The sequence below is a fragment of the Astatotilapia calliptera genome, chromosome 16 (genome assembly GCF_964374335.1).
Source record: "Astatotilapia calliptera chromosome 16, fAstCal68.1, whole genome shotgun sequence".
Lineage (NCBI taxonomy): Eukaryota > Metazoa > Chordata > Actinopteri > Cichliformes > Cichlidae > Astatotilapia > Astatotilapia calliptera.
In genome coordinates, this window is record NC_137437.1 from 33659554 (window position 1) to 33678600 (window position 19047).

At 39.3% G+C, this 19047-nt stretch overlaps 2 protein-coding genes and 2 long non-coding RNA genes across 6 annotated transcripts in view; 1 reads left to right on the forward strand and 3 right to left on the reverse strand.

The window, feature by feature from the left end:
- LOC145421092 (uncharacterized) overlaps positions 1 to 19047 on the forward strand; it is a 32219-nt gene that overhangs the window by 1627 nt on the left and 11545 nt on the right. Inside the window, exon 2 of the long non-coding RNA XR_013902381.1 lies at positions 17838 to 17980. This is a non-coding gene — a long non-coding RNA (uncharacterized LOC145421092). The remainder of the gene's footprint in view (positions 1 to 17837; positions 17981 to 19047) is intronic.
- Positions 290 to 5408, reverse strand: LOC113007600 (extended synaptotagmin-2-A-like). 2 transcript variants are annotated; one of them, XM_080290861.1, is made up of 8 exons: positions 5275 to 5408; positions 5029 to 5115; positions 4601 to 4750; positions 4101 to 4456; positions 3851 to 3949; positions 3398 to 3529; positions 3168 to 3273; positions 290 to 2666 (listed from the first exon to the last, which is right to left on the reverse strand). In XM_080290861.1, exons 1-8 carry the CDS (start codon positions 5305 to 5307, stop codon positions 2661 to 2663), a joined length of 969 nt encoding a protein of 322 aa, XP_080146987.1. In that variant the 5' UTR covers positions 5308 to 5408; the 3' UTR covers positions 290 to 2660. The 2 variants fall into 2 exon arrangements, with proteins under 2 accessions (XP_080146987.1, XP_026000100.2); XM_026144315.2 differs by lacking the exon at positions 290 to 2666 and having other exon boundaries at positions 2735 to 3273.
- LOC145421094 (uncharacterized) lies at positions 7561 to 8347 on the reverse strand. The gene is made up of 3 exons (XR_013902383.1): positions 8041 to 8347; positions 7800 to 7889; positions 7561 to 7662 (listed from the first exon to the last, which is right to left on the reverse strand). It is a non-coding gene; the product is annotated as an uncharacterized LOC145421094 (long non-coding RNA).
- The window catches only part of esyt3 (extended synaptotagmin-like protein 3), a 19762-nt gene continuing 15214 nt past the window's right edge, over positions 14500 to 19047 (reverse strand). The window contains exons 16-23 of one of the 2 annotated variants that reach the window (XM_026144706.2): positions 18592 to 18678; positions 18194 to 18343; positions 17714 to 18069; positions 17481 to 17579; positions 17255 to 17386; positions 17006 to 17111; positions 15822 to 15871; positions 14500 to 15477 (exon numbers count right to left, since the gene is read on the reverse strand). In XM_026144706.2, the coding sequence (XP_026000491.1) occupies positions 15444 to 15477; positions 15822 to 15871; positions 17006 to 17111; positions 17255 to 17386; positions 17481 to 17579; positions 17714 to 18069; positions 18194 to 18343; positions 18592 to 18678 (1014 nt within the window). In that variant the 3' untranslated portion in view covers positions 14500 to 15443. Of the gene's footprint in view, positions 15478 to 15821; positions 15872 to 16299; positions 16747 to 17005; positions 17112 to 17254; positions 17387 to 17480; positions 17580 to 17713; positions 18070 to 18193; positions 18344 to 18591; positions 18679 to 19047 lie in introns of those variants that run through there. The other variant, XM_080290854.1, reaches the window with a different exon arrangement.

The window sequence follows — 19047 nt, forward strand, 5'->3', positions numbered from 1 at the left end:
TGGTAATGTACTAATATGCGTGCGAGTGTGTTGATAAGATGAAAGGAACTTTAAGGAACAAAAGGAGAGAGAGGGGAGGACAGTTAGTGAATCAGGAAATGCAGAGGATTGGTAAGGAGGAAGTGAGGGCAGCTGTGAAGAGGATGGAGAATGGAAAGACAGCTGGTCTGGATGCCGTTATGGGAATGACTGGGAGTGAGGGTTTTCACCCAGCCAGTTGTACAGCATCTCGTTAACATTTCATTACCTTTCTTCAGTAGTAAGGAACTGAGCTTTGTTTGATTAAATAATGTTTATTAATACACCTGTTTTCACAGACAAATAGGCACAAAGTTCTGTGCATTCAAATAAATGAAAATGAGGAAGAATTACAATAAAAATAAATCAGAAGATTAAAAAAACACTGTTAACAATAATACAAAAGCAAGTTCAAAGAGAATAAAATAAAAGTCGCAATAAATCAGTTAACATAAATAGCAATACCCCCCCCCCCAGTCGCTAACAAGGAACAGTTATTAAATTCAGAGTCTGTGATCGAAGGCTCGAAGGAGTAAAAACAAGCTTAGATAAATAGTCTAGACCTTGTTCACTTAGTGATCTCTGTGCAAGAATGTGAATTTCACACATAAAACACGTAAAACACATCAGCAGTCTGACTGCACCGTTTTGTAAATCTTGGATGTGAAAAATAGATGATTTAACTAAGTCAGTAAAAAAGGACTTTACGGTTTGCATGAATCAGCCGAGGAGACTATACACCTAAATGAAAGAAACAGAAATGTCAAATAGATTTTATATAAAAGTTAAAGCCTAAAGAAGAAACAAATACTATACCAAAATTATGAATGCTGGACGAGCAAAAGGAAGCAATCACTTGACTGGTTTTTCAGTGTAGTTCAGGAGGAGCTACAATCATGGCCTCAGTCTTGTTGAAATTCAAAACAAATCAATTGCTGGGATAGACATTGAACTAGGTGGATAGCCTCTCGAGCCGGTAAGGCTTAAAAGACAAAAACAGCTGAATGTCAGCATAAATAAATAAGAAATGGAAAGGTTGAACGATGGCAGCTAAAGGAAGGATGTAGCGATATAGTAGTAAGAGACCGGGGACTGAACCTTGTGGAACCTCACAGGTTAGAGAAGAAATGTTGTTTACCCTAAACAGAGAAAGTCCTGTCTGAAAAATCAGAGGAAAACAAGTCTAACACCAAGCCAGAGATACCAGCCGAAACCTCAAGCCTATTAAGTAACATACCATAGTCAACGGTATGAAGGGCTCTATTGAGATCAACTAAAATGAGTACAGAACAATTTCCTGAATCAAATACCATTAGAATCGTATTATAGACTCTCAATCTCAAGGAAGTGCTGCTTTGGAAAATCAAACTGGAACAGGTCAGAAATCTGTTTTTTGTATAAAAAGGATCTCAATTGACTCCCCACAACTGTTTCTAATAATCTCCTGATAGAGTAAATGGCAATTTTGAAACAGATGGATAATTCCCAACAGAACTGGCATCAAGATTACATTTTTTAAAGTAACAAAACTGGCTCGGAATGCTTAAAACGGGGAATGCCACAACCTTACTTCAAACAGTTGTTAACGGTAGTTAGAAATGAAGAACCATACTTGTAAAAGTCCCAAACAGGAAAGAGGTAAAATCTCAAATAAGTATGAAGAGGGTTTTATCGAGTCCATTACTGTAACTAAGCCATTAACAATAACTGGAAAGAATGACGTAAAGGACTCAGCTCACTAAGAGCCATCTTCACATGCTGAGGAACATAAGGAGAACTTGGATCTTATGGTAACTCGGTCACCTTATTTACAAAATGATTGAGAAATACATTACAGTCATCCTGGGATTATTCTTGTCACAATTAGATTGAGATGGCTGAAATAAAAAGATCCAGTCCCTTTCACTGCTTCATTATAATAGTGGAGAGGATCTTTCAAATAAAGAAGAGGATCAAACGTTCATCTCTGAAATAACAGTCATCAATTGAATGTCAGATCCTAATACAAACACGTTGTTAATACTTAGTTAAAATGAACATTAAAAGAGTGACTTATGGTCACCAAAAGCAACTTCATTTACTGCCAACTTAACACCATAAGCTATGTCCAAGTTGCATTTTTGCGAGGATAGTGGGACCAGATACATGTTGAACAAAGAGCACATGACACTCATTAACTTAGTGGTACTGTCTGATCAACCATCAGCATTAATGGTCAAGTCCTCAACTTACTGCAGTTTGATGGAAACTGTGAAAATATTATTTAGCATTGAAAAACAAGCTGATTTTTGCTTGTATATCTCATCAGTTATAGTTCTGACAAATTGTCTTTTCTTGCATACAAAAAGTGACACAAACTTGTTTTAATCTTACGTTTAAGTGTGTCAGTTTCAAGTAAGACCTCCAGTGTTACTAGATTGGAAGATGAATTTTGTGCCTGGGATCAGAGTGTTCCTTATTTACACGATCAAAGATAGTTTTTCTGCTACTTTCGGAAAAAAAAATCCATAAAGGAGTATGAAACTCTTCAAGCATCATGTCGGCAGTTTCCCCTGCAGTGGCTGATGAGGTGATTTTTAAGTTGCAAAGCTTTTCTCAGATCCACTTGCTAGATGGATTTCTTCAGCCCAAGCAGAGTGAGCTCATACCTTTAGAGAAACAGGTGTGAAATATTCACATGACTATATCTAAAAACAAATAATCACCCACACACGGTTTTACATTAGAGTCCATGACTTGCAATCAACAAAGAAACAAAGAAACCAGCACCAGTTTGTATTTGGTGCTGAAAGTGGTTATTTTAGTGAAAACCCAGAAACAAGTATTGCCCCTTATAAGATGCTTCATACTGACACTCATATGTATGTATAGATAGATAGAAAACAAATAGATTAAACTGCTTTTTAAAGCTTGTATCAGAAAAAATGAGTTGTTTATATTAGATAGTAATTATATTTGTTTCAATTTTAATGACACCAATACTGATTATTTCTTAATATGTTTTTAAAAATTAAGATTATTTTTATCAGAAGCATATATCACTCTAATTACTATAAAAATGTTTATTTACAAATAAGAATATTCCTCAGTGTATAGTTTTATTATTTTTAAGGTATCAATGCCGTTTACCCTGACGTAGCATAACATACCAAGCCAATGCCCTTTTTCTCTCTGGAGACCAACATCTTGTTACTTTTCACAGACACATACAACTTCCTAGTTTGTGCTTCCCTGAGTGTCACATCGAACTGAAACCTGTGACAAAAGATGATTGTCAGAAAAGTAAAAGAAAGTAACACTGTGCACAAACTTTAAAACTCCCAGCTCTTCGTTTTTTAAAAAACAAACGGGATATGTAGAATTAGTTTATTACGCTCACTTTTCTTTGAAAATGGGATTGATCGCCCTCTTCTTGACACCGGTCCTCTTGCGATGCTTCAAGCTTTGGACAGGAAGGAGATACAGGCGGACGTAAGAGTCTGTGCCGTTCTCACTGCAGGGGAATAAATTCCTGCGTGACAGAGGATTTTAAAAGAAAACTGTATATTATATGTGCAATTTACAATCTCTAACTGTTGCCTTTTTCTCATCTGATGTGTTGAGTTCAGATAATTTAAAACAAAAATAATGAATATCTTAATATTCTTAAATTAAGCCTGTTTATGACTTATACCAGCTACTGCAAACATATTATATGACATATTTTCAATATCCTGGACCTAGGTGTATATATATATTATTTCAACATATGGTGCTTATTAGAAAAAGAGTTTAATGTCATCACACTAAAAATGCAAATCATAACTGGTGCTGCTTGATCGCTGTGACATACCTGCAATTGTTAACAAAGACCATGAGTTTGTTCCTCATGGCTGCATATTGTACAGACAACGCAATCTCTCCAAATGAACCCAGATGATTCCTAATGGCCCTTTAGAGGTAAAAATAAATATATGAATGTCACTTTTTCTTTCTTTCAGTTCTTTTGAGAATGCAGCATCTCGCTTAGTTCATTATATCTGTAAAAATATTAAAAGTCAGTGTTAGAGGACAGAAATGGACACACAGAGAACAATTCTCACTCTGGATAGGAGGCTCCATCTGACAGGTCGAATCGCGATGAATTGATGACGTTCTCTAACAGCAGGCTGTGGGAGTCGAACCGACGCAAGTTTATTGATGAAGATGATTGCTTCCTGTTTTCAGGCGCCTGGGAGGAGCCACAGCCTTGAGCCAAATAGCCTTTGCTTGGTGATGCTCCCTCCAGGTTCGGAGTAGAGGCAGCAGGGATATTGTTGGAGGAAGCTGTGTGAGAGGAGGGTGGAGCATTGGAGGGATTGGAGACTGAGCTGTACCCTGATTTTCTGGCCTGTTGTTGTTTGCCTTGTGGAGGAGGACTGAAGATAGTCTGGGATGGAGGCTCTTCCAAATTAAGAATCTGTGTGAGATTTACATCAGAGCTGATGAGGAATTGTATTGGCAGTACTAGTGAATAACACAATGGGGGCGGGGGGGAACAAAAACAACAACTAAAATAAATAAAACAGGGAAACCTAAGAGATCTTTAGCCTTGCATGCCCACCCTGAGAGTGGCCCTCAGTTTGATCTGGCTGTTTGCTCCAGAGCGCTCCAGCATGAAGCGCTGGTCTAGAGTCAGGTTGGAGGTTCTGAGCAGGTGACTGAGGGGCAAGCTGAGAACACCGACTAGATTCTTCTTCTCAGGCTCTTTGACCTGAACCACATGAACAAAGAAAATATGAAAAAACAAAGATTAGATTAAACTTATGAAGAGATCAGATGGAATATGGTGTTGCAACATTGGCAACACACTGGAGAAATCAAGGTTTGAATGATTGGTTTACAGGCATACAAAACAAAAACTGTATGAAGAACATATCTGATTAAAAACTGGAAAAAATGTGAGAACATGCTATCACTTTTCTAATTAGGTTATTAAATTAAAGGTTTTAAACTATTTATTTTACAAACAGTACGGAGTAAATGACAAACCTGAACAATGAGCTCCTGTGCACTGACATTATGCACAAAGAATGTGAAACCCTTTTCCCAAACTGGATCTTTAGATGCATACGCAACCTGTGGAAAGAGAGCAAGACGGTCACTGTGATGTGTGGATGTAACTGCAATCTCTGAAGCAGATGAACTGACCAGTGTTTTAAATTTTTACAGAAGAAAAATAATCGAAAAAAGGGCATATGCACTTAAAGGTGGAAATGGCGTATTAGCAATACCTACCTCGCTTTTCTTAACGTCGTCGTCAATGGACATTTCCACAAAGGAGTTGGGACAGGTGGTTCTCTTTGTGAGCTGAAATAAAAGCAAACCAGTGAGGCAGTGAGAACATCTGTTCTAGTTTACAACTACTGTTAGCTGAGTCTGTGTTTCTGTGAGCCACTGTCAACATTTAAACCAGAAATAAACCCTTGCACATACAGGGAGTGCAGAATTATTAGGCAAATGAGTATTTTGTCCACATCATCCTCTTCATGCATGTTGTCTTACTCCAAGCTGTATAGGCTCGAAAGCCTACTACCAATTAAGCATATTAGGTGATGTGCATCTCTGTAATGAGAAGGGGTGTGGTCTAATGACATCAACACCCTATATCAGGTGTGCATAATTATTAGGCAACTTCCTTTCCTTTGGCAAAATGGGTCAAAAGAAGGACTTGACAGGCTCAGAAAAGTCAAAAATAGTGAGATATCTTGCAGAGGGATGCAGCAGTCTCAAAATTGCAAAGCTTCTGAAGCGTGATCATCGACCAATCAAGCGTTTCATTCAAAATAGTCAACAGGGTCGCAAGAAGCGTGTGGAAAAACCAAGGCGCAAAATAACTGCCCATGAACTGAGAAAAGTCAAGCGTGCAGCTGCCAAGATGCCACTTGCCACCAGTTTGGCCATATTTCAGAGCTGCAACATCACTGGAGTGCCCAAAAGCACAAGGTGTGCAATACTCAGAGACATGGCCAAGGTAAGAAAGGCTGAAAGACGACCACCACTGAACAAGACACACAAGCTGAAACGTCAAGACTGGGCCAAGAAATATCTCAAGACTGGTTTTTCTAAGGTTTTATGGACTGATGAAATGAGAGTGAGTCTTGATGGGCCAGATGGATGGGCCCGTGGCTGGATTGGTAAAGGGCAGAGAGCTCCAGTCCGACTCAGACGCCAGCAAGGTGGAGGTGGAGTACTGGTTTGGGCTGGTATCATCAAAGATGAGCTTGTGGGGCCTTTTCGGGTTGAGGATGGAGTCAAGCTCAACTCCCAGTCCTACTGCCAGTTTCTGGAAGACACCTTCTTCAAGCAGTGGTACAGGAAGAAGTCTGCATCCTTCAAGAAAAACATGATTTTCATGCAGGACAATGCTCCATCACACTTCACTGTGTTATTGCGTTGTCACACTATGGCCACCAGAGGGCAGTCAGAGGCAATGCTTCTGAAGGCAACAGAACTGAGAAATGTTTAGCTGGTCTCTGTGAAAACATGCTCCTTGCCTGCCAGTGCCTAAATAACAAGATGAATGGATTCACACATAATACCATGTAACTATAAAAAGATCTGTGAGTATAGCAACCTTGGTAATGTGTCAGTGTGTGTCTGATTTAAAAAAAGATTTAATAGTTCTAATTTCCTCAAAAGTTCCCGACTATGTTCACTTTCTGCATTCTTCTTTATGCTAGCAAACGTAACCTGAACATTGCTCAGGAGGAAGACCAGCTGTCAGTAACACAGCTACGTAAAATCAGAGGCATTTGCCAGACAAAAAGGCCAGCTTTCACAGACACAAGAGCACTTGGAGTGATAACACAAAGCTCCTGATCAAACTGAGACATCAACATTCAAAAGCATCATCAACTCTAGGACACAAAAATGAAAGAAAAGCTAAGTACCAATGAAAGATAAGGACTGCCCTTTGTTATGAGCCACAAACTCGAAAGCAAAGTTGAAATATTGTTCAAGAGAGTTACATTTTTGGACAATTTTATAGTAGAAAGAAAATAAATTTAACCCCCCCCCCCCCCCTCCAATATCTAAATTTTTCATTAACGACAAATTTATGTGATTTATTTTTCTTTTTTAGTGCAGCAGAAATTAAATTACAAAATGCATTCTCAGAACTGACGCCAGTTTTATCTGATATCAGATGAAAAAATATCTCCATTATGACCAGTGGGCTGGTTTTAACAACAATATGTGCAATCACACAGAAAGTTAGATGTTTATGTGCTCGCTGCCGAGAAGTAAAATATATCACTCTCTGTTATTTTTAATGAGTAAAACAAAGCTTGAAATTTTTATATACCTATGTCAAATTTTAATTTCAAATAAACACACTTTTACTGTTTTTCAGTGGCGCAACACTCAGTTAAATATAAAGCGCTCTAATACTGTACTTTGGTGCCAAATATTCTTATAAAATTAGAAGATAATAAAGTGAAACTACTTTTCTCGAGACTCACGGCCATCTTTTTGTAGAGCAGTACAAAAATACAGCTGAGCACATTTGCATCACTGACTTACGTCAGTATTTTATAATACTCCCTATTAGAAGATACTTGCTGGTAGATCTGCGGCACTGTGCAGGTACACTGCAAGCACAGCACAGGCAAAATTGTCCGTGGACTGGAAGGAAGAGTTGGGAGAGAGAATGAACGTGAGTTACATAGCAGCTGGACACTGAGCTACCTACAGCGGCAGTTAAAAGATGAATAATAAAATCCTGATGTTAGTGACATCAAAGAAACACTAAGCTGCTGTACCTCCTTCAGCAGGCTGGTGTCAGTCTGAAGGGAAAACCACTGGAGCTTAAGATGAACTTCACCATGCAGTGCCCTGTCCACAGGAAACCACTGCATGAGTAAAAGGATGTTCAAAAGGATTAAATACAAATCTAGAACTAGAGGAAATTATAACAGAAGCTTGAACACTACATAAATCCTGCAATGTCCTCTAGCACAGAAATACTGCTATTAGTTGTTTATTAGTGTTAAAAAAGCTCACCTGATCCATTTGTTTCTCCCTCTTCACTTCTCCAAAATCAAGGTTATATCTAAATTAGACAAGAAATGTAGAATAACATCAGAACTCAGACAGATCATTATTTTAATCAGTTTCGTGGCTCAGAAATGCATACCAAAGCAATAATCATATCACTACATTTAAAAAGAAAGTAAAACTACACACACTGACATGAGACACGGACTTTCAAATTAACACAGGAAACACGGCAGGCACAGACAAGACACTGAACTAAACCTACCCTAACATGAAGATTACAATAATAATAATAATAATCAGCACAACTAAGGAATCAGAACCTAAATCATAATACAGAATAATACAAAAACACCAGAAACAGAAAATGCTGGGTCAAACGACCCAGAAGCGTGAAAGCTTTGATTGGTCATGTATGGCCAGTAAAACCAGAAAAGTGCTATACAAATACAAGTAAATGACATATTATGGACAAAAATTAAATATGTTGAATATTGAGTGATAAAACTGTCTTTAAGTTGGATCTGTTGACATCAGTGACTACAGGAGGCACTACAACGAGAAATCTACTGATGACTGATTGGCAGATGCTGCCTAAAGATGGGGCAATCGTGGCTCAAAGAGTTGGCAGTTCGTCTTGTAACCGGAAGGTTGCCAGTTCGAGCCCCGGCCGTTGTGTCCTTGGGCAAGACACTTCACCTACCGCCTACTGGTGTTGGCCAGAGGGGCCGATGGCGTGATATGGCAGCCTGGCTTCTGTCAGTCTGCCCCAGGGCAGCTGTGGCTACAACTGTAGCTGCCTCCACCAGTGTGTGAATGTGAGAGTGAATGAATAGTGGTATTGTAAAGCGCTTTGAGGGCCCCGAAAAGCGCTATATAAATGCAATCCATCATTATTATTATTATCATTAAAGAATTTGGCCAAAATCCATTTAATATTCGATTTACCTTCCAAGACAATCATCTTTGTCTGCGCCCTCATTGCACAGCTCTAATTCTAGCTCCTGCCCCGGGGCCTCATGGACAATAAACTGCACACACAAAAACAACAACAACAATGTTTTAATTGTCTTTCAAGTATTTTGATTAAATTTCACTGAATGGGATTTCAGTGGGTTACATTAAGAAAAAGTGGATATAAGATACTGAGCAAAAATGCAAACAAACTCCACGTAATTGTGTTTTCAAGTTTGTCCATGAGAATTAAGTGACACATTTTTTTGTTAAGGGAAAAAAGAGTGTCAGAATCAAACAGTAATCGATTACTGAATCAAAGTGTGGATAAGTGCAGTGTGTTTGTGTACCTCATACACTTCATTCCATTTTGGGAACAAATTCTCTTTGACAGTCTTGCTTTTGAAATGCGTGCTGCCCACTCTCAGTGTGGCATATCGGTCTGATTTCGCTTTCATTAAATTCATCACGTGTGTGTTCTTAGCCACCAGATCTCTGGCCTCCAACAAGTGGACCCTCACCACCCCCTGAGATGAAAAAGCACAAGTATTCACATTAACAGTCAGGTAAACTGAAAGAGCAAAAAACTAGCAATAGTCAAAACAACATTCAAAATTTTTATACTTTTTTATTTTGATAGGATTCTGTTTTTTAATGTGAACTGCTGCTTACTGTAGCTGCAAGTTATAAGATGAAAATAACTCCAAAAATATTTAACATGAGGAAGTGGGAACCTCATCTGGTCCCCTTTGACCTTGTCTATGAGGGGAATGCACATGTGGTTGGGCAACACCATGATGGAAGCTATAGCATCCAAGATCGTCTCCTCAGACAGTGAACTGTGAGGTGAAAGATGTGATGAGAGAGGACAGCAACCAAACAAGTAAACACCGAGTAATAAAATCATTCATTTCAAATATTTAAAATATTATTTGAGACCTTAAAGAAGGGATGCTCAAAAGGTTTGGCGTACCAGTCCAGTTTATGTGCAGAGTTTTAAACATTACTAACTACAAGGCTCCACTCGTCATAATAAGGCTGTGAGAAAGTCTCTGGCCACTTACAGGGCGGCGAAGGAAGAAAAAAGTCACTCCTCCCACCAGCGGTGCTTGACCAATAAGAGGCTCTAAAATGACCCTCAGCATCCCCTGAAGCTGGAAGATTCAGAGCGAGTTTTACATGAACAGTAAGCATGTGATATAGACGATGGAGAGAACACAGAAAAATGAGATGCTCACTTTAAGTCCTTTCACACGAGTTGTGATTGCCAGGCTCACATCAGTGCTCATGTCCACATCACCATCATAACTGGAGAGTAAACTGAGCTGGTCAGACATAAATGATGACAAGAGAAAACATCACACTACCGTGTGGCTCAGGGGGTTGGGAATCGCATCTGTAACCGGAAGGTCACCGGTTCGATCCCTGGGCTCTCTGTCCTGGTCGTTGTGTCCCTGGGCAAGACACTTTACCCTACTTGCCTACTGGTGTTGGCCAGAGGGGCCGATGGTGCGATATGGCAGCCTCGCTTCTGTCAGTCTGCCCCAGGGCAGCTGTGGCTACAACTGTAGCTGCCTCCACCAGTGTGTGAATGCGAGAGTGAATGAATAGTGGTATTGTAAAGCGCTTTGTGTGCCTTGAAAAGCGCTATATAAATCCAATCCATTATTACTACTTTGTAAACTAAGGTGAAAAAATTTGTTTGACCAACCTTATATTCATGTCTAGAATCACTTCCCTATGTTCCACTTCATGTGTGTACGCTCTTATTCCAGTGATCTTGAGAGGCTGAAAAAAAAAATAATAAAAAAAAATCACTCGGCCACAATACATCACCTATGATGCACTTCCAATGATGAATGTTACTGAATTTTTGAAGCAGAACAAATAAAAATGGTGCATAAATCAAAACCACACACTTTGTATCCAAAATGAATCTTGGTAAATGTGAACACTTTGAGTGCAGGATTGGAGGACCTGATGGATGGCTGGATCTTTTCTCTAAGTAGCTTCTCCATGTACATCCCAATGAATGGCCACGCCTGCTCCAACACCTGAACACATAAAAAAAACACCACACCACTTTAGCACAACTTGATTCAGCACCTATGAGATCACATGGTACATAGAATTTTATTTGCTCTCTTATATGAGGTGAAAACAAAAAGGCTTAATGTATCAAATGGCTTATTTAACTTTTTAAAATGACAACTTATTTTAATATTTTTGTAGCCTAAGCCTGCTTTAAATTTCTCGAGAATCTGTGGCAAGATCTGAAAACTGCTGTTCACAAACGCTGTCCATCTAATCTGACTGAGCTGGAGCTGTTTTGCAAAGAAGAATGGGCAAGGATTTCAGTCTCTAGATGTGCAAAGCTGGTAGAGACAGACCCTAAAAGACTGGCAGCTGTAATTGCAGCAAAAGGTGGTTCTACAAAGTATTGACTCAGGGGGCTGAATAATTACGCACACCCCACTTTGCAGTTATTTATTTGTAAAAAATGTTTGGAATCATGTATGATTTTTGTTCCATTTCTCACGTGTACACCACTTTGTATTGGTCTTTCACGTGGAATTCCAATGAAATTGATTCATGTTTGTGGCTGAAATGTGACAAAATGTGGGGCCGAATACTTTTGCAAGCCACTGTATGCTAAGTGAGCCTACCGCAGACATGAGCGAGACAGATAAATATGAAGGGATGCCGGATCGGATGTCACCCAGATCAACAAGGTCCGCGTCAGGTGTTGAGGAACCAGGGCACCCTGATGAAAAGTGGGCCAGTTTTCAGCCACCTCCTGTACATTGATGACATCAAGCTGTATGCCAAGAGTGAATGAAACGTCGATTCCACCAGGATATACAGCAATGAAATCGGAATGTCAGTCGGACTGGAGAAACGTAGTCGGATGATAACAACAACAACAACAACAAAGAGAGGGAAAGTAGTCAGAACTGAGGGGATCGAACTACCAGAAGGAAACATTGCATACACTGGGGACAGTTACAAGTACTTGGGGATCCCACAGGCAAATGGGAACCATGAAGAGGCCGTTAGGAAAGCTGCAACCACCAAGTACCTGCAGAGGGTCAGGCAATTCCTGAGGAGCCAGCTGAATGGTAAGAACACCTACGCCCTGCCCGTGATCAGGTATCCTGCTGGGATAATAAGCTGGCCAAAGGAGCAGATAGAAGCCACTGACATAAAGACAAGGAAGAAACATTGAAAAAGAAACACTGGCTGCCCTCTCCCCACACTGGAAGTTCTACACAATGCCCACTGTTTTAAAAAGGCCCAAAACATCATAAAAGACACCTCACATCCTGGCCACTCCCTGTTCGAACTGTTGCCCTCAGGCAGACGGTACAGGGCAATCAGAGCAAGGACTAATAGACTCAAACACAGCTGTTATCCAACTGCAATAACACATCTGAATACTACAAAAAAAATGTCCATCACGCCACTCTTGTGTTAATCTATGCACGGCCTGAAGCATGTGTGTGGGAATGTATGTGAATGTTTTACTGTTACATCTTATTAGTATTTTAAGTATTCTATCTATTTTATTTATTGAATTTTATTGTTTTATTTATATTTTGATATTGCTAGGGATGTTGCAATGATCGGGGACCATTCTTCATTTCGTTGTTCTCGTGACAATGATAATAAAGTTTCTGATTCTGATTCTGATTGTGGGTCTGCATACAAGGACAATTATAAAATATAATAAATAAATAAGGGTGGAGGTGCTGTGGAGATGGTAATTCTACTGAGACCAAAGTACTGCACAAGACCGGAAAATATTGCACATACCAAAGATACTGCACATGAGCCCAAAAAATATTGCACAGAACATGGAAAGATTGAGATATTGCACATGGATGATCAATAGCAGTGTCAGAGTGGATGTGTTGGACAAGTCTTTACTCACTCTTAGTTTGCATTAAGAGTTCTGACGGCCATCGGGAAGAAGGTGTTCTTTAGTCTGTTGTTTTTGCACCTGATGGATCTGAACCTTTTTCCAGAGGGCGGGATGTTGAAGAGGTGGTGGTTAGGATGGAGGTGGTCCTGTATACTTGCCCTGGCTCTGGAGAGACATCTTGAGCTGGCAATTAAGTCCAGGGAGGGGAGTGGACCGCTGATCAACTTCTCTGCATACAAACCTTAATGTCCTTTCAAATAATTTTTCAAGCACTTATATATCAAAGCTTGCATATCATGAATAATATGAAAGAGCTGTGTACAATACTGTTGGAGGGATTGTTTTTAAAGGCACTTCAGTTTCCCTCAGTTTTGGCCTGCTGAGTCATTGTTCAGGTAGTGTTCAACATAAATTGATATGTGAATTGACAGCGATGATGCTGTATCAGAAGACACAGACAGCTGTTGTATTTTGAACGTACCTGTGTTAACCCTGGTTTAACACTTACTTACATGTGTTAAACTATCTGTAAAGGTTCATAGTTATCATAAACTCTTTAGAGAAACTCAGCGCCGTTGCTAGGTAACCAATTAACTCGCCCTAAAGCCTGTGAACAAGAGGACCCACGCGCATGTACGCTTCAACTGCTTTTCCTCTTCGGTGTTATGTTATGTTTAACTAAACAGGATCACAAATCACCTAAACAGGAACGCCTGTTTAGATTAGCAAGCCGACTCTGTATATGTGGTGGTACTGCCCCCTAGCGACTCTTTCCCAGAATACAGTCAGCCTTGAAAAGTAGTACTGCACTCTATCACTCATATAAGAGCATGTGGAAATTGCAAACAGTGCGAGGAATATAATAAGCAATAAAATAGCAATACAGTGGTCCCTCGCTATAACGCGGTTCACAATTTTGCACGTTTTTTTTTCTTTACTGGAAAAACTAACTACAAAACACTGTATGATACTTGGAACCGGGAAACATGGAGGGACACAATCAGACAAACCAACAACAGATAAAGGAAGACAGAGGGCAAAATACACAAGAGGGTAACGAGGGAAACAGGAACAGGGAACACAGCTGGGACTAATCACACACATGAGACAGGGAGAAAGTGAAACAGAATAGACGAACGCAGGACTGTCAAAGTAAAACAAGAAATTCACGAACATGGAAACTAGGGCGACCAGGCATAACACAAGGAATTCAGGGAGGCACAGTAACAAAATCTAAAGCCTAGAAATGACAAAATACAAAAGCTAACTTAGGGAGCTACAAATACAAAAGACTACGCCACGAGAGCCACAAAATAGAGAATATTCACCAGACCCAAGATCATGACACTTACAATCTTTATTTTTGGATATGCATATTATCTACCATCACACAAAATTTGAAAAGGATATCTTGGAAAGCTTTGGACGCTAAACAGACTAACAAACGTGACTGATTACATACTCCCTGCGTTCAGTGGGGAGAATAGGGACTCTATACCCCCAGCTGGTCATCTGGGAATCTGCCTGAAGAGATTTATTCTTTTCACAATCACACTTTCACACTGAAATGATGTCAAATCAACCATGTATTAGTTTGAAGATATTTATTTGCCATGAATATGAATTGAAAATGAATGTCCCTTTTAGTTTCAGCTCAAAAACAACAACTGGGAACAGCTTCCCTGCTCAATAATTAATGTAAAACAGAAAAACATCAAACTATTAGCCAAGACAAAGTCTTCATCCACTATAGATCTCTGGTAGTCTGAAGACAGTTCTACTAAAAATATTCTGCCACCTGTTGTAACAAATTTACCAACTACAATTGAGATTTTTTTTAAATAATACATAAATACAAAAAAAAAATAATCTTTCTTTAAAGCGTTTATGTCAAACCTCTGATTAACTACTTAGCTCAGAACTGTAGTCCCTCATAAAGAGAGTGACGGCGTACTGAGATGTTATTTTGAATGGTCTGAGAAGATTAGCTTTAAAAGGAATGACATCCTATTGAGTCAGTAACTGAGGCCAAAGAACTTGGCTTGTGCCCTTCTTGGATGCAGTTTTACTTCCAATGAGCTGCAGAACAGCTCAGCTGCCTCGATGTAAAATCTGCTTAGTGGGACTTCGTGCATTTCAGTGTTTATCGAAGTCTGTAATCCTTCCTCACCATGCACTCACTCATCTACATTGCTGTAACAAACATTTGGCTTTTACCTGATTTGCCCCAATATATATACATAAAAACTGTCAATAAATCTATTTACAATATAACACTAAAGATGAACTTTGGTTCAGATGAAATAACCAAAATATAGGCGTTGCTTTGCTTGCACAAACCTTTTTTTCATTGTTATTAAGGGTCTTTTTGTTACAAAAAAAAAAAAAAAAGCACACACACACACACACACAAATAAATCTTGGTTTGCTGTGTTTCGGATGAGTAAGGAGTATGAACGTCTGTCATTTTCTCTGCAGCGGTTGCAGCAGCAGCTTTTCAAGCTGAAGTTTCTCTCAGTTGTACATGTTACACTCACTTCTTCAGCCCGGGTAGAGTGAGCTCATACCTTCAGAGAAAAGAAATATCACACGTTTATGTGATTATAAGTATAAAATAAAAATTAGCAAAGGTTATCTTCTATTGTTTTAATTCCCTTCTGCCATCAGGCAGATAGGCTCTATGCCCTCCACAATTACACTCATCTGGGAATTTGTACAAAAACTGTTTATGCTACATTGCTATAAAACTTCCATAACGGCAGCAATAGTCCAGGAAGTTATATAAAAAAAAGAAACAGGAAAAAAGTGCCCCACAGCAAAGGGGCAATCAGAGCGACACATCAGGAATTACTAACATTTTGTTTCTAGCTAGTGTCACATAAACCATGCAAAAAGAAAAGTGTCCCCTTACCACGCTGTGATGCCTTTGACTAGATCCATTTCTGATAGATCTATTATTATCTGTGGACAGAAGCAAAAGTGTCATTAATTATCTGGAACAGGCTGCAAAAGAGTGACAGCCAAAGACAGTTTGACATGAAAGGGATCAATAAAAAAGAAAACTGTTATGAGCCCGTTTGGAAAATGAAAGGTTGCATATTTGTTCGACAAATCACCGTGCACCGAGCAGTTTCACTAACAACCTTTTACCCCACAGCTGTAAAAGGCTTTCTGGGGTCTTGTCGTCAGGCAGACACCAGTGGCGATGTAGGAATTTCAAGTTGATACTACATCTCCTCAAAATCGTGTCTGAATTTTGAATCTTAGTGACCTCAACCTCAATGTGCATTTCAAAAGTCAAGTTTTTTGAGAATCTTGTTAATAAGTAGTTTTAAAGCTTAGGTCAGGAACAGAAATATAGAAAGGGAAGTAAGTTTCACACAAAGAAATAAAGTCTGAATTTTTTTTATGGTAGTTTCATTTTAAAGACATAATATTTATCAAAAATCCAGAAAAAAAATCATAAAGTTATAAACTGATTTGCATGTCATTGACTGAAATAAGTATTTGCCTAAAACCAAGCCATTATTCTGGCTCCTACCAATTTACTGTGATTACAGTTAATCAATCAAGATACTACTGATGTCAATTCATTATATTTATAAAGCACACCTGTCTACAGGATCAGTTTCCTCCATGTTTACAAGGAAGGAAATGCTGAGTATGACGGAGCTGGAAACATAATACTTTGAGACTTTTTCCCCTTGTTTTTGCCAAGGGTACAGGACGATCTCAGCACATTAAGGGGTCGATGAACAGGGCCATAAAAGATCCTCCTTCCTTCAGACAGAACACTGAAGGTGGGTCGTGGATAGGTCTTCCAAAATGACAGTGACCTAAAACATACCACCAACATGTAAATCATTTATCACTTTGATGTAATGCTTTCTTTTCTGGACTTTCGGTTCATATTCTGTGTTTCTGCATCAATATTAGAGTGTGTTCATTTCTTTCTAAGTTAGCAAAATTGCAAATTCAGCAGGGGCTCTAATGCTTTCCTCCCCATTGTACATAGTTACATATTTTATTATTTATATTTTCAGGGAATCACTACCACATGAGTAGCTCATCTGATCTATAAGTATAATTACCCACCGAGCCAATGTCCTTTCTCTCTCTGGAAACCAACATCTTGTTATTTTTCACAGATACATCCAACTTCCTAGTTTGTGCTTGCTCGAGTAAGACGTCAAACTCAACCCTGTGATGAAAGCAGGTTGGGACAAAAAGGAAACCATGTCAATGGCTGAGCTTTAAAGATACACAATCTGCAAACTATAAATTATCAATTCTTCCTATTTGAAAAAATTAGTACAAGATGGTTAATGAATCAGGTAAGCGTACTTTTCATTGAAGACAGGATTAGTTGTCCTCTTCTTGACATGCGTCTTCTTACGATGCTTCCAGGTTTGGTCGGGGAGGAGGTACAGGCGGACGTAAGAGTCTGTGCCATTCTCGCTGCAGGGGAATAGGTTCCTGTGTGGTACAGACCACGGTATTTAAGTTTTGAATATTTAATTACATTTTTTACTGCCTTAAATACTATTGAAGACAGATTTTTGGGACATACCTGCAACTGTTAACAACGACAACAAGCTTATGTCTCAGGGTTGCGTAGCGTATAACCAGCTCAATCTCTCCAAACGAACCCTGATGATTCCTAATGGCCCTAAAGAGAAACAAATATGCAAAGGTCACTTTTATTTCTACTCTTTCAAAAATGCAGCAACTGCCTCAGTTCACCATATTTCTAAAAAGGTTAGATGTCGACATTAACAGAACATGCAGAGAACAAAGTCTCACTCGGGATAGGTGGCTCCATCTGACAGGTCGAATCGTGATGAAGCAATAGAGTTCTCCGATAGCAGGCTGTGAGAGTCGAACCGACGCAAGTTTGCTGATGACGATGATTCCTTCCTGTTTTCAGGCGCCTGGAAGGAGCCACGGCGTTGAGCTAAATAACCTTCATTTGGTGAAGTTGGCACTTGTTTCGGAGTAGAGACAACAGGAATTTCTTTGGAGGAAACTGCGTTAGAAGAGGATGGAGCGTTGGAGGGATTGGAGACTGAGGTATTCCCTGCTTGTTTGGTCTGTTGCTGTTTGACTTCTGAAGGAGGATTGACGATAGGCTTGGGTGGAGGCTCTTCCAATTTAAGAATCTGTGTGAGTTGAAGACATGAGCAGTGCTACTGTGGCTAAAACCATCACTTATGAGAGAGGTGGAAAACACAATGGGGAAACCAACAGAGATAATTTGCTTTGGGTGTATGTTTGCATGCCCACCCTCAGAGTGGCCTTCAGTTTGATCTGGCTGGTTGCTCCAGAGCGCTCCAGCAGGAAGCGCTGGTCTAGAGTCAGGTTGGAGGTGTTGAGGAGGCGACTGAGGGGCAAGTTGAGAACACCGAGTGGATTCTTCTTCTCAGGCTCTTTGACCTGAACCACACATGAACAAAGAAAATATGAAAAATACAAATTACATTAACCTCATGAGGAGATCAGACAGATTGAAAGAATCTAGTTTCAGAATATGATTTAGAATTATAAGGTAGTTGTGGAAAAATAATGATTGAAGAATATGGTAAAAACAATTAGAAACCTTTACTTCTGTTAAAAAATGTTTAAAAAAAAAAAAAGTAAAAAAATAGCTTTGTTGCTTTTTTTGCCAGAGAGAGAAAACAAACCTGAATAGAGAGCTGCTGCGCTTTGACGTTACGCACAAAGAAGGTGAAGCCCTCCTCCCACACCGGGTCTTTGGAAGCATACACAACCTGGGAAACAGTGAATCGAGTAGTAAAAAAAAAAGTTTTAAGACAGTTACTGTGCTACTTGTTTGCAATGGAAATATTTTTACAACACAGACTTTATATATATTACTGATCAAAGGTCAAAGTGCTTCTAGAACAAAAATAGTCAAACATTTTTAATTTTAGGCCACTTTAGAGAAAATAATGCTTAGAGTTGCTGGTGGGATTTAGTTTTTTCCCCCATGCTAAGTCAGTCCTAAAACTAAAAGTTCTGATTTAACTAGAAATGACTAAAGTGTGTTTTAACACCTGAACTTTGGCAAAAAAAAACAAGCCCAAATGCTGTAGTACTTCATTCAGGTTTAATTATGTTGGGCTTAAAGTGAATTTATT

What these genes read in the sequence shown, in the direction of transcription:
- LOC113007600 (XM_026144315.2), bottom strand. Translation starts at nt 5,307, where the DNA reads ATGTCCATTGACGACGACGTTAAGAAAAGCGAG. An exon ending in ACGACGTTAAGAAAAGCGAG is followed by an intron (nt 5,116 to 5,274) that starts GTAGGTATTGCT and finishes CTCTTTCCACAG; the next exon opens with GTTGCGTATGCATCTAAAGA. An exon ending in AATCCCATTTTCAAAGAAAA is followed by an intron (nt 3,274 to 3,397) that starts GTGAGCGTAATA and finishes CTTTTGTCACAG; the next exon opens with GTTTCAGTTCGATGTGACAC.